Consider the following 13,650-nt stretch of genomic DNA (forward strand, 5'->3'; position numbering starts at 1 on the left):
TAGATATATTTAAGTGTGCGACAGTAAAACAAAAGATCAATAAAAAGGACGAGAAAAGATTAGTGAAGATAGTAGCAGTTTAGAAGCGTGAAAAGAAAAGGATGAGCTTTGCAAATGTTATAGAGATGTGCATGACAGGAACGAGATATGGAAGAAATGTGATGTACAAATCAGATAGACTCCAAGATTTCAAGCCATAGGAGAAATTGATGACCTAGAGGAAGGAAAGGAAAGAGAAACAGGTGGACGCGTAGGAGGAAACATGGAAGCTGGAAAGAAAAGGACCTCCGTTTTAGAGGAATTGAAGACTAGAAAATGATCAGCCACCCATGATTGGATAGCCAAAAAGTTATTTTTATCGTATAGCAAAGGTTGAGTGTCATCAGCCTAGCAGTGGTGTGAAAGCCCAAAACAAGATAATATAGAAGCAAGCGGACAGGCGTAGAGAGGGGAAAAGCAGAGGGCCGAGGACAGTTGAGGGACACCATGGTGGAGCGGCAGAGTAGAATAGGTGTTAATGGCCCAGGAAACAGAACGCGTACGATTAGATAGATAAGATTTAACGTTTTTTGAAGTTGATGGCCTGGTTTATGACACAGAGTCCTTTGAAACCAATTCTCTGAGGTACGGGGAGCCAGTGTAGTTAGAAAAGAGCTATGATGCAGGAGTCTTTGGGCAGGAGCAACATGGGGTGAGGGTTCGGTTGGGGAGTCCGACGAGGAGTGCATTTCCATATAGTCTGTATGGACAGAACTATTGCCTGGACAGCGGTCGGGCAGTTGCGAGGAAGAAGGATGTTTTTATCTTGTGTAGAATGTGCACTTGTAAGTTGCATGTTTTGGTGACTGCAGTCATGAGGTTTGTGACGGTATGGTGAGGGTCGATAGTAAATACTTTGGATTTAACAGGTGGAGGGAGGTGTGGGTTGTCTGTGGCAAGTTCCATGGTCCAGGGTGTGATGCAAAGCAATGGAGACAGACACAATGGAGACGCTACTAAGAGCTGCTCCACAACTGTTCAGTAACTGTTGCAATCAACCAAGCGCTCCCCTCTTGCACTCATGAAGGATGCAATGGGGCTATTGGGAAAAGCTTTGCAGGAACATAAGAGGAAAATAAGGCATATGAAGGTCAAGATTCAAAAGTTCCAATTAGCTTTTTTAGTACATGCAAACTTTAGAAATGTTTCATACTTTGTCCTTGTAAATAAATTCCTTTGTTCTGATACTCTGCCCAGTCACATCACACATACACATTGGAGTCCTAGTGAGAATTGCCATCTACAGCATATTTGCTGGTAAGTACAGAATGGTCAAGTAACAATGCCCAACTTTTCTTAAGTTATTTGCATATGCCAATTTTTGAACGAGTGAAGTCTGTATTTGATGGAACCTAGCAGAAGGGTCTGAAATGTTACACACTTATTGCAATGTCCTGGTGGAAAAACTGTTGCCAGTCGCCACGCAGATATTGGGCAAAGGCGGCAACTGCATGCTAAATACAAAGACATTAGAATAACTTCAGTTTGAAAACCAATTAAGTTATGGTTCATTTTTGTTTAACGGGACCAGGAGTTCTGCCAAATATCAAAGTAAAACACCCAACCCTCTCTGTACAGTGATCTTCAAATGCGTCAAGTTGTGACCAGTGTTACTGGCTTAGTATGCCTACAAATGCACCACTTCCCACTTAAGAAGATAGTTTAGAGGAAGGGCTCCTAAATCCTTCAGTAAATTCTCTTTTATTCCTAGCTAGCAGTTGTAACCGTGCTTCGCACAGTTATTCGTACTAAAAAAAAAAAAAAAAGAATAGATAAGTTTTATATTTTATACGCTTTCAATTGTCTACACGATGTAATGTCTACACCATGGAACCTACCCACATGCCAAAATTCAGGTTCGTAGCATGTTGGGAAGTATGCTGAATATTTCGAACAGACAAACACACAGACATATCCACAAATTTCCCTTTTTATATACATATATATACACAGATTGGGTTTTGACCAATACATGCCTTGTATGTGTTAAAAAAAAACTATTTGCCAATAGATTTCACAGGTATTCCGAGGGGACATCCTCCAAAAAACGCAGTGAAGTGACCTTTAAATCCTAGCATGGTTTTGTTTAGACCAGCGTTATGGTCGTGTTTTCTTAAAAGTACACCATTTGCCAAATAAAGGGGGGGAGAAGTACAAGACACCTGCAGTTTGAGCAGTATTTAATGCTCAAATCTATGGGCACTTTTCCTGTACAAACATGCTTAATTAAAATAAAACATTTGCCACTAAATGTCCTGAACATTTCTCAGTGGAGAGCTCCAACCACTATGTAATGTTTCTTCATTGCTGCCACATTTCCAGACACTTGTACTTGCGTGTCTAAAAACATCCCGCGCGCCTCTTAATTTCCTAAACATTCCTTATAAACACCAACTTAGTGTCAAATGAAGTTAAAGTGTGAAAAACCAAGCTAGGTTAGCCCCATTGACAACCTCAGTACTGGAGCTAGTAATCATAATAGTTAAACAGAAGGTGTACCTAAGGTTGACGAAAATAACATCAATGTATATGTTAAAAAAAAAACATATATATATTTTTTTTTTTTATTAAAGCGTATTCTTTGTGTCCAAAGATTGGCAATTCCCCAGAACAACTGTTGTTTTTTTTAATGCAAGATTTGAAAATGTATTTTTTATGCACCAATGTTATGGACCTACAACTGTATAGATTGAGTTGTTGGAGTACCTACCATTGATGTTTTGGACGAAATAAGAACCAGGTTTGCATTGTATGTCGTTATATGCTTTCTGGATTAGGGTACTGTTAGAAGGTGCTCTTGAATGCATTACACTAGGTACATTACTTATAGTTCTGTACACTACATCATAGGCTGCCAGCATTCCCATCCTCCTCACTGTTCTGCTTATGCATCACTAGGCTCTGCTATGGAAGGTATTCACTGAAAGTGGTGGGGATTCCACTCGGAGAGGTTGGTGGCTGCTTCCCTGGCTGGGGGGGGGTCGTATGCTGTAGCTTAATAAACCCAACCTTCATACAGTACAACGTGTCCACTCTGTTACTTAACAGTTACTTCCTTTATGGAATAAGGGGAGCACCTGGCATTTACAAACGGTCATTGATATTTTGGGACCAACATTGTTTGTGTGCAATAATTACCACATGTATGAAGTTGTTGGTCTGGGGAATTGCCAATATTTGGAGATATATATATATATATTAGTTTTATTTTCGTCAACTTTATACACACCTTCTGTTTAACTAAAATGAAGTTAAAGGCCATTGCAAATTGGCAGAACCAGAATTGCATATGGTCTAGACTCCGGTTAATTACTGCACATTAACACAGCCTCTCAGTAAGTTTGTTCGTTATAATTTGTGTTGCAATCGTTTTTCAAATGAGCGTGTATATGTTCATCAATGTACTGTTGTTGCTTCCTGCTCCATTTCACACACACATTTTCCTCATGGTCTACAAAAAGATGGGGAGCCCTGGTCTAGTGGATTGCTGGCCTAACTCCATAAGTGTGAAGAAAAGTGGACAAACCGTATCATGGCAGTAAGAGGATGAGTGAGGGACTCAAAGCTGGAGGAGACCAGTTTCATCTAACACCATCAGGAGCCACAACTTGACGTAGAACAAATATTTAAAAAAAGAAAAGAATCGGACTCTGGTATGCCCTGCCTCTGCAAAGTTGAGGAGCCCCTGGACAGAAGCTGAAATTAGATGTGCCATTAGATTGTTGAAACATGGCAAGGTCCACGTGATGGTATCCCCTTGGAATCATTTAAAGTATAAAGAGATATGGTGGTGATGACTCAACAGTGCATACATGAAGGATGTTACTATGGGGGTGTTCAGGTCAGCCAAGCAATTACCTAGGAAGGAGGTGTCGGTATAAAAGCCTCCCACACCAAGATAATTAGTACAGGTCTGGCCAGAAGAATGCAGATCTTCTCTGGAGCGATCCATCCAGAACAGTGCTGCCCTGCACTGCTAACGGATCCCCATCGACTTTGCTATGTTGGAGGAGTCAAAGGATAAGCAAGAAAGGTTGCCAATTGTTAGTCCTGACACCAAAAAGGAATTTGAGTCACAGAGCCGGGGTTTTATGTGGTGGGATCTGGACTAGATAAAAACACGGACCCATTGGCGAGGGTATGGACAGGCAAGTATTCCTGGAAAAAAACGGACCATACAGCAGGGCATGTGGCAGGGATGCCAGTTGTCCCTGCTGTTCAGGTTATCAATCGAACCCATGGTAGACACTCGGAGGCTAGAATACTGAGATATGGGATAGTGCTCCCAAGGCAGCCGCAGGTGATCTTGCTTTACACCGACAAGCTCCTGCTATATATCAGAGTCACAGGGTGTACTTCCAACAGATGCTGGAGACGAGACAACACTTTGGGTTAGTCTCTGATCTAAAGTTCATTGACAGAAGCCCTGCATAGTCCCAGTGAGTTAAAATATTTATAAATGTTCAAAAAAAACACCAAACAAAAAAAGGACTTCCCTTATGTTAACCCATCTACCTTCCACGGTGGATACTAGGAACCAGAGGATGGTCGAGATTTTGAAGCTTTTTTCATGTAAAGTTTAGAAGATGCGTATTATCGGAACGTTTTGGCAATAAACGTACTAAAACATTCGTTACAAATAACTACACGCCAAAACTAAACTGGAGTACAGACATACAGAAAACCACTGCACATTTCTACCAGTGTTCAAGTTTGACTTTTGCACTGACGTCTCGTGCAGAAGGTGGCCATGCCCATGTGTTCAATGGTCTATTTTCCCTTACTGCGGTCTTCCAGACAGCTGTGAAAAGGTGAAGACAACCCTCTGCAGGCTAGGTAGGCTGCCGGAAATAATGGATTTAAGACTTTGTGAATGCCAATGTCACTGGAGGAAATAATGGTGGTAGAGTTTCAATGACCAAGGGGACAAAATAAAATAAACAAAAAATATATATATATATATAGTAACAACAATGGCGCTGTCAAACCTGCAGCACGTCCGTACCTGGCATTTCCTACTGCAGAGAGACTGGTTGGGGTGCTTCCCTCGACAGCATTTCACCACCAGACCTTCAAACAATCACCACAAGAAGAAATGCGCACCTTCACACTGCATATTCAACCTTCTAGTGACGTTACAGCGGCGAGCAGCCAATAGAAACTATCAAAAACGAAAGAAAGGACCACGAGCTTCAAGCTACCATCTATGCAGATGATAAGAGTCGGTAAAAAGACTGGGACAAAGCACAATAGCACAAGTGCCCTCAGGGTAAAGTTGCTCCCCAAAATGACAAGCATTTCCAGGGCTGGAGTGTTCATGTTGGGATAGAGGTTGCATGCAATTTTACAACGCTTCATGTATTCTACTTTAACAACAAAATGTACTCTGTTATTTTACTGGGATTTATTTATCCTGTACGCCACGGCCATTTGCTTGTTTTTGCACAAGCCCAGTTCGAAACAAGGGCTACCTTTTTCCCCGAAGAAAACGTGGCACGCAGTTGCATGAGACTGTAATGCAATTAATTGTAAACCTCTTGTAGAAAAGAACCTTTCTAACACTTTCCTCAGGAAAAAAGGTCAAATATTTCCCCAAGAACTGTGCTTTACTTTCTGGGCAGGAAACATTCTTAAAACAGCAGCTCAGTATACCTTCAAGAAGACCTTCAAAAGAAGGGAGAGGCTTTGATAAGCCAACAGAGCAAACCCCCAGCTACAGAACGATTTCCGATCTTGTGTAGGATTTGTGACACACCACTTAAGTGCCAAGTGTCTGGACAGCACTTATCACAAAGAGTACACATACTGATGGCTACCACTTCCAAATAACGCAATAAGATGCACGCTGCAGTACACACATGTGGAGAAGATTCAGGGCAGAGTAGACACAAGACTGGCACAAACTGTGGTGGTAGAGTTTATTGGCCCTCATTACCTTTCTGTATATTGCTATCTGATGTAGTGTTGTCTGGCCCTGGGGGAGCAGCTGGTTCTTCTGCCCCACTGTGGGAGGATTCGCTGATAACGTCATCACTGTCCTCATCGCTGCCTGTGTAGCTGCTACTGGTCCCAGTTTTAGAGCTGGTGCCTGTGCTGGCTTCACTGCTGCTGTCATCGCTATCCCAGCGATCGCTGGGGCCACTACGACAAGGCCGAGACTTTCCGAGAGCCGGCATAGCTGGGTCACCACCGGGGGAGGGAAGTCCAGAGTCTCCTTCGATACTCTCTTTGCCACAGGGCTTCTGATCCTTACTATGGGCTAGCAATAGCCGCTTAGCTGCAATGGGCTCCAAAGGGTTTTCCCCCGCTGCCTCGTCCACTTCAACTGGGCAACCATCATTCGTCAGCCCTTGGACGTCCTTCCGGGGCGTCCTCCCACTCTCCTTCACCGACGCTTTCTTTTCAGACGGCATGGAGTCCTCTGGCTGAGAATGTTTCTGTTTCTTCTTTCTTGTGGAGCCCTCCCTCACATTAAGGCCCATTTCAATCTGTGGAGAAACATAGGAAATGTCAAGCAATGATATCAAGGCCAGCTGTAGGTACAATTCTAACTGCTGGGATCCAAATATTCCAAGCATTGACCAGACCACCCAGTTTATAGCAATAAAGGAGGCGCTACAAAAATGGTAATCTTCACATGAGCCCAAACATTTCCGAAAGGCAGCAAAGAAAGGACAAAAAGAGTGCATTTTGGGGGATCTGATGCCTACAGCATCAGTGTCTCATGAAATATTTATCGTTTCAATGAAAGAAGGCACAGCACAAAGTTTGCACTAGCCATTGGCTAATTATAAATGGACTTGGGCAAGTAAGAAATCCAGTGCTGTGCATATGTGAAGAATTGAAGTGGCAAGTGACTTTGTGCGATGGGCATGTGTCGTGCAACTTGAAATGCTTACTCCTGCTCTAGGCGTTGGTTTTAGTCAGCAAAGCATGTAAAGGAAGCAACAGAATTCCTTATTTTCATTTGTAACGTGTATCAACTTTAATGAAGAACAATGGCTACAGTAATCTGATTTTTCTGCTGTAAAATTATAAGATAAAGGCCTCAACACCAATGAGGGGACTAAAAAGCAGCAGCCACGCAGAAAGGTTAGCATGGCAATGGGGAAGCAGAAACAACCAGGCTACACAGACACACTAGTAGAGACAATGAACCAGAGGTTAACTGTCTAACAGAGATGCGTCCAACAATAGGAATCACCATTACTTGATAATAGATCAGATTTTCTTAAAGAGGCAAGTATGCTCCACTTTCGACATTCAGCAGCAACGTGACACATAAAACACTGCAAATTCCATCAACGCTGGGTATTTAGTAGCTGAACTTTCAACACATGGTTTATGCTGCCAAGTGTCATTCAGGCCATCCATCTGACCTCACCTCCTGTCATGTGACCACCCTCTCTCTACGATGCCATCAAGATAAACAAGTGAATCAGCAGAATCAAAAACAACCAGAGTCAAACTCAACCATCCATACAACAGGAGCCTGCAATGGCACAGGAACGATGACGACTCTGGTGACCAGGCAAACACAAAACACTGAACGACATCACTCTTTGCATCCTTCCCTTCACGAGCTTCAAGCTTCCTTCCATTTCTCTTTTCATCCTATCTTTTTCGATCCTCTCTCCCATCTTCCTTCTCTTAATCTCATTTTGCTCCAGCAAATGAATGTCTGATAATCCAAAGGCAGGGACACAATAAGCACTAAAGTTCGGACAACATAACCTACTACGGCAGGATGTAAGGAAGCTGGCAGAGCGGACAGGTGAACTAGAAAACGATGTGAAAGCCAACACGACTACCTGCACTGCAACAGCCAGGGAAGTCTCGACACTACAACAGCAAGTGCGCAACTTAAAAATCAGATCGGAAGAGGCGGAAGGCCGGGCGCGTCGGAACAATATACGCATAGTCGGGCTCCCAGAGGGAGAGGAAGGCTCAGACCCGACGAACTATGTGGAGAACATGCTGTTACAGGAAATAACCGGAGGGATACTCACGCAGGGGTTTGCAGTAGAAAGAGCACACAGGGCCCAGACCAGAAAGCCACAACCAGGGGCACCTCCGAGACCGCTCATTGCTAAAATACTGAATTACAGAGATAGGGAGAAGATCCTGGAACACTTCCGTAAGGGGGGGGGGGACCATAAGCGGAGGAGCGGCGACTGTCACAGCGTATCCAGATTATACATTCCTGGTACAACGATAGCGGCTGAATTTTGTGTCTGCCAAGAGGAGGCTGCTTGAAGCTGGGTACAAATACATGCTGCTATAGCCAGCAAAGCTCAAAGTGATACATAACAGCAGGGCGCATTTCTTTGATACCCCCCTGAGGAGGTATCCGGTAATATTATCCCCATATATATGGTCGCCGTAAATAATATCGCTGGGAAAAGGTCGTGGCGATATTATTTGGGTGACCATATATATGGGGTTGCGGGGGTGTCCCCCGCATGTTCCATGCAATAATGTTGCCACAAAAAACGGCCATTTTTCGGCGATATTTTTGTATGGCGAGATTTTTGTGGCGACATTATTACATGGAACCCCTGAGGATGTGGCGACATGGCTGGACGCACGGAACTGCCTGACAGAAGCAGAGGACCCTGCCTGACAGAAGCAGAGGACCAGTCGAAGTACAGACCAGAGACGTAACAGATGCCCCTCAGAGATGTTCTGTAACCAGAGCGGGAAGAGGGAGGTTACCTGTGGCGGAGGAATTGACTTTGGACTAGAATATAAAAAACGTAACAAAGTTCAAGTTGAGATAGAAGATAATAAGCACAGATCAAAGTAGTGGAAAGTAACGGGAGATACCACGGGGATGCATTAGTGACCCCACTAGATAGGTAGTTGGAATACTGGTAGGTCGGTATCCGCCTGCAGAGCCCCGAGTACCGGCTAGGACCAAGAAAAGGACTAGATGCGGGGTAGCCTGAGATCCAGGGATGGAGCTGGGCAACAGTTGGGGAAGGAGTTTGAAGGAGTGTTAAAAAGGTAGGGAGCGAGCTTGCACCTATAAATCACTGCAGAGGGCGAAGGGGTTCAAGGGCAGAACAGGGTATGGATAGCATGGGGGATCTTAAGGGGCTCAATAGTTATTTATAAAAAAAATAATAATAATAAAGTTCGAACAATAGGTCATTTGGAGACCACTACTGTTGCGAGTCAGTGCATTAGTAAAGCATAATAAATATTTAATATATCCTACTGTACACACAGAGGGCTAACACCAGTTATCTGGCTTTTGAGTGTCATATAGGTCTGGTCATTCTCCAATACGGCCTGACAAGACGACATGCAGGATCTTTGAAATATCTGACAAATGTGCCTGGAACTTGCATACGATTGCGTGTAAACTCTAGCAGGACCCTCAATTGCAGACGATTGCCTATGTGATGGATAAAGTAATCTATACGAGCATTCGTTGCACCAGTACTAGCCACAGCTGGTGGCTCTGCAGCTTCATTATGCGTCAGCAACATCTCAGCTCTCTCTTTTGTGGTGCCTCACATCCTCCCAGGTGCACGCTATGTATGGACTGCAGTGTCTCTTCTCAGGTACACTTTTATGTTGCTTTCTAGCTCCTCTGTGTGGGTAACTAACCAATAAGGTTACCAATACAGTCTGTGGATTCCATGGGTCTGCAAACGGACACAGAATACTTTTTGGCCTGTTCCTGCTTGCCCCCTGAGCCATTTGTGCGTGGTCTGAAGGGGTTTGTGAAAGGTTTATTCCCATTTGATATTTGGGAGCTCAGATCAACCTGATTGGGTACAGCGTCATTAAGGGGTAGGCTAGCCTGTTCGATCCTGCGCCTTAAACCCTCTGGGAGGTCCATCGGGTAGCGGCCAGCCCAACCAATTGTCCCCCTCATAAAATAGGATGTGGAGTTCTGCCATCTCCAAGACGCTAGCTCTGGCCCCTTTGCAAAATGTTGGGGGCGTGGGACACCAGCCAGTTTTCCAGAACAGTCTGGATTGCTAGCATTATCTGTGGTTAGAAGTCCAAAATCGAGAAGGGACGAAAAGCTGTCAGTGCTGCAATACATATTTTCCTCTGTGCAGTTTTCAGGTCAGGGATTGGTGGTGTTGGTCATTTCTTTTCATGGAGGTGCTGGATTTATTTTTGAAGTGTGCTCCAATGGGGTCGCCAAGCTCTTGAAGGGATCTTGTTGCAGCGTTAGACTGCCAGGCGTTTGAAGTTGTGGATAATTTAACACTGCTTCCATCTGTTTTGCACCGATTATTTGGTATGCGTGAAGAGATTTTGCTTGCTTTAACTGTTTTCGCTCTATAGATCACGAGCAGTGCATGGAAAGCCAATTGGTCTTTTGGTAGGTCATTTCTGGCTCTAGATTTGACGTGCCTTCGTTTCTCTTTTTTAAGGAGATTAGGTTCGGGAGTGGAGAATTGTTCCTTTTGCGAACATTTGAAGGGCTACTTTGGGACCATAATGTTGAGGATGTTCGATATTCAGGTGTAAATAATAGCAAATCCAGTGTTCTCCGTTTGGTTTACGATCAGGGGCTGGGATTTGGAGGCATAAAGTTGTTAAGGACATGGTCAGGTTGTTCTCCAAGAGCTTTGGGTATGGGTGGGTGGGGGAGGGGGGGGGTCTTTGGTAACAGCAGTGTTTTGATGACAAAGCTGAGAGAAAATGAAGAGGTGGTCCCTACAGGATAAGAACATTTGCAGCGAAACTGGTATCTTTCTTGTTGTGAACAACACCACCCAATGCATGTGCAATGTGTATGTGGGTCCTTGAACTAGGCGCAGGCGTAAGGTGCCATGGCTTGAAGAGTTATTTTGTTGCCGTTTTATCCTCCTCCTTTACCAGCCAGAGATCGAAATCTCCCAATACGGCGAGGTGTTGACGGTCTACTTAAGGGTTAGCAACTGCATCTGGAAGGATTGTATGAGGGTGGTCTGTATAGAAGGATGCTCGGTGTGTAAGAGAAGTGAATTGTAGAATGTTATGAGATTTAAAAATCAATAGCCTTTGAGGACGAGCAAATCCCCTTGCTTGCATGGCAAGTTTAATTATAACCTGTGGGGATAGCCTCTTGTGTAACCCATCTGTAGTACTCTGATCAATAGCAAGTCTATTTTGGGTGCCTGAGGAGCGTTTGACTTCAAAAACAGCCGTAGATGAGAAAGCATTCATATTCAACATTTTCTTTTTAACTCCCACGTGTTGTCAGGTTTGCATAGGTTGTTCCCTTTATGGAGGATGGAGGGTCGGTGGGCTTCCAAAATCAGGCGTTCTGCATTATTCTTCAAAGAGATTGAGCAATTTTCTTTGGTTAGATTGGTTATCTTCGACTCCATTGACAGTTGGTGGTCGAGTGATTTTTTGTGATAAAACAGTGTAACCTGTGGCGATTCCTGGAGTAAAACATTGCTGGTTATTCGCCTGTTCGGTGGTTATAGTCCAGCGTCATAGCTGAAGGTCTTTGCGGCCAGTGTTGCAACTCCTTTTTTTTGCCATGGTCCTCAATGAGTTGTGTTGCAGACAACGCTCCATCACCACTAAACTCATCATCAATCCCCCCTTTCTTCTCCTCTGCATCCTGTCTCAGCCCCCCTTCTGCCGGTCCACTCCTCCTCCACTCCCATTTCTCAGCCTGAATTCCTGGAACCATTATCCCAAAGCCACCCCTCCGGTTCTCCTGTCCGCCCTCACTCCTTAAGAACATCCTATCCGCAACCTGTGCAGGAAGTGTTAACCATTCACTTCAGGTATCTTTCCTGGGGCTTTCAAAACCACCCACGTAAAGACTTCTTAAAAATCCCACCCTTGACCCCTTTAGGCTTACTGTACAAAAACACCGCTTGTAGTGGAAAAGGTTGCTTTAATGTGACAGGCCAGAGCTCACAAATAACCGCTAACCTAGCTCCCTGGCCTTACAGACTAACACAAAATGTTTTAACAACCAATTTAATAATTCAACACTTTAATTTCCCGCCCAACAAATAAATAATTAGTTCCACTTCCTCCCTAACTATCCCTTAGTCCCAGGGGAGCTGATAATAGAGCAACAGTGGAGATGCATGGAGGGCTGGCCGCCCCTGCTGCCCCCTCTGGGTCCCCCATTGCTCAACCCCCCTCCCAATTACCACCCTGGGTCCCCCATTGCTCAACCCCCGCCTCTCAATTATCACCCTATCTCCTATACTGCTTCACTGCCAAATTCGTAGACCGCACAGCATACACGCAGCTCTGTCTCTACACAGAATCCAACGGCCTTCTCGACCTCACCCAATCTGGATTCAGACCCTACCGGGGAACAGAATCCTCCCTCCCAATTGGGAGGACCTAAAAAGAACAGCAGATTCGGAAGCCTGTGCTGCACTTATCCTATTGGCTCTCTCGGATGGCTTCGACACCATCGACCACACTACCCTTACAGACAGACTGCACTCTCTAAGCCTCAAGGTCGCCACTCTAAGATGGATCTCCTCGTTCCTCTCCAACCGCTCTCAAATCAAGCTTCCCCGCTCTTATCCTGCCCCCAAAGAGGTCCCAAAGGGAGCCTCTATGCCCCCCCTCATCATCAATCTCTACCTTATCCCCCTCCCAGCACTCATCCGGTCTCATAACCCAACTTGCTACAACTACACGGATGATACCCAGATCCTTTTCAAGACTCCCAAGTCGCCCGCCTCCTACCACCCTGACCTTGTCTCCTATCTCAATGAAATCGACCGCTGGATGACGCCTAACCACCCCCTCCTAAACCCTGGTAAAACTGAAATCCTAATCTGTGGCAAAACATCTCTCCTTGCCCAACCCACCCTCCCTAGGAGCTTTGCCCACATCATCCGCCTCTGTAAAAAAACCTGGGATGCACCTTGGACTCGGACCTATCACTCTCCCATCACATCAACTCTGTGTCCAGAACTTGCCATTTCCACCTACGCATCCTCAGACAAATCTTCCCCTCGCTCCCTTAACCTCACAAGAGTCTCAGCAATCCTCGCCATCATCTTCTCTCGCTTATACTACGCCAACTCCCTCTTTCTGGGTGCCCCTGCCTACCAGCTCAGAATATTGCAGCAAATCCAAATGCAGCTAGACTCCTCCTTGTCCTTTCACTGAGAACACATCACCCCGGCCCTTGGAGTACTACGCTGCCTTCCAATCAGGCGACGGGTGAGTTAAGGCCGTGTGCATCACACACTGGGCTCTACACAAGACTGGCCCAGAGTTCTTCCATGAATGGCTTACAGTCTACCAACCCATCAGAACACTTAGATCCGTCACTGCACTCCTCCTTGTGATCCCCGCTTTCAATTTCACCAGAAATGGGTGATCCTCTTCCTCCATCCAAGCTCCCACCCAATGGAACTCCCTTCCACTGAACATCTGCCGCAATGAGGACTACCTCTCCTTCAGGAAGGCACTGAAAAGCTGGTTATTCCCTGCGGCAACCTGAAGAACTTCCCCCTCTCTCTCTCACTTGCCTCATGACACCTAGGCACGTCTCCACAATTTACTCTAGAGAGCAAGGTAAAGTGCACTTCTTGGAGCAGAATGGACTTAGAACACTCAGTCACACCAAAAGCAAAGCTCCAATCTGAGCCTCAAAGTACATAACCA

General features: G+C 45.1%; 1 protein-coding gene across 1 annotated transcript in view; it reads right to left on the reverse strand.

Moving 5' to 3' along the window:
• The window catches only part of RRP36 (ribosomal RNA processing 36), a 193,392-nt gene that overhangs the window by 174,725 nt on the left and 5,017 nt on the right, over positions 1-13,650 (reverse strand). Inside the window, exon 2 of the mRNA XM_069608904.1 lies at positions 5,975-6,527. Within this exon, the coding sequence (XP_069465005.1) occupies positions 5,975-6,521 (547 nt within the window). The 5' untranslated portion in view covers positions 6,522-6,527. The remainder of the gene's footprint in view (positions 1-5,974; positions 6,528-13,650) is intronic.

This window comes from Ambystoma mexicanum, chromosome 4q (assembly GCF_040938575.1).
Source record: "Ambystoma mexicanum isolate Mex_15411 chromosome 4q, UKY_AmexF1_1, whole genome shotgun sequence".
NCBI classification, from domain to species: Eukaryota; Metazoa; Chordata; class Amphibia; order Caudata; family Ambystomatidae; genus Ambystoma; species Ambystoma mexicanum.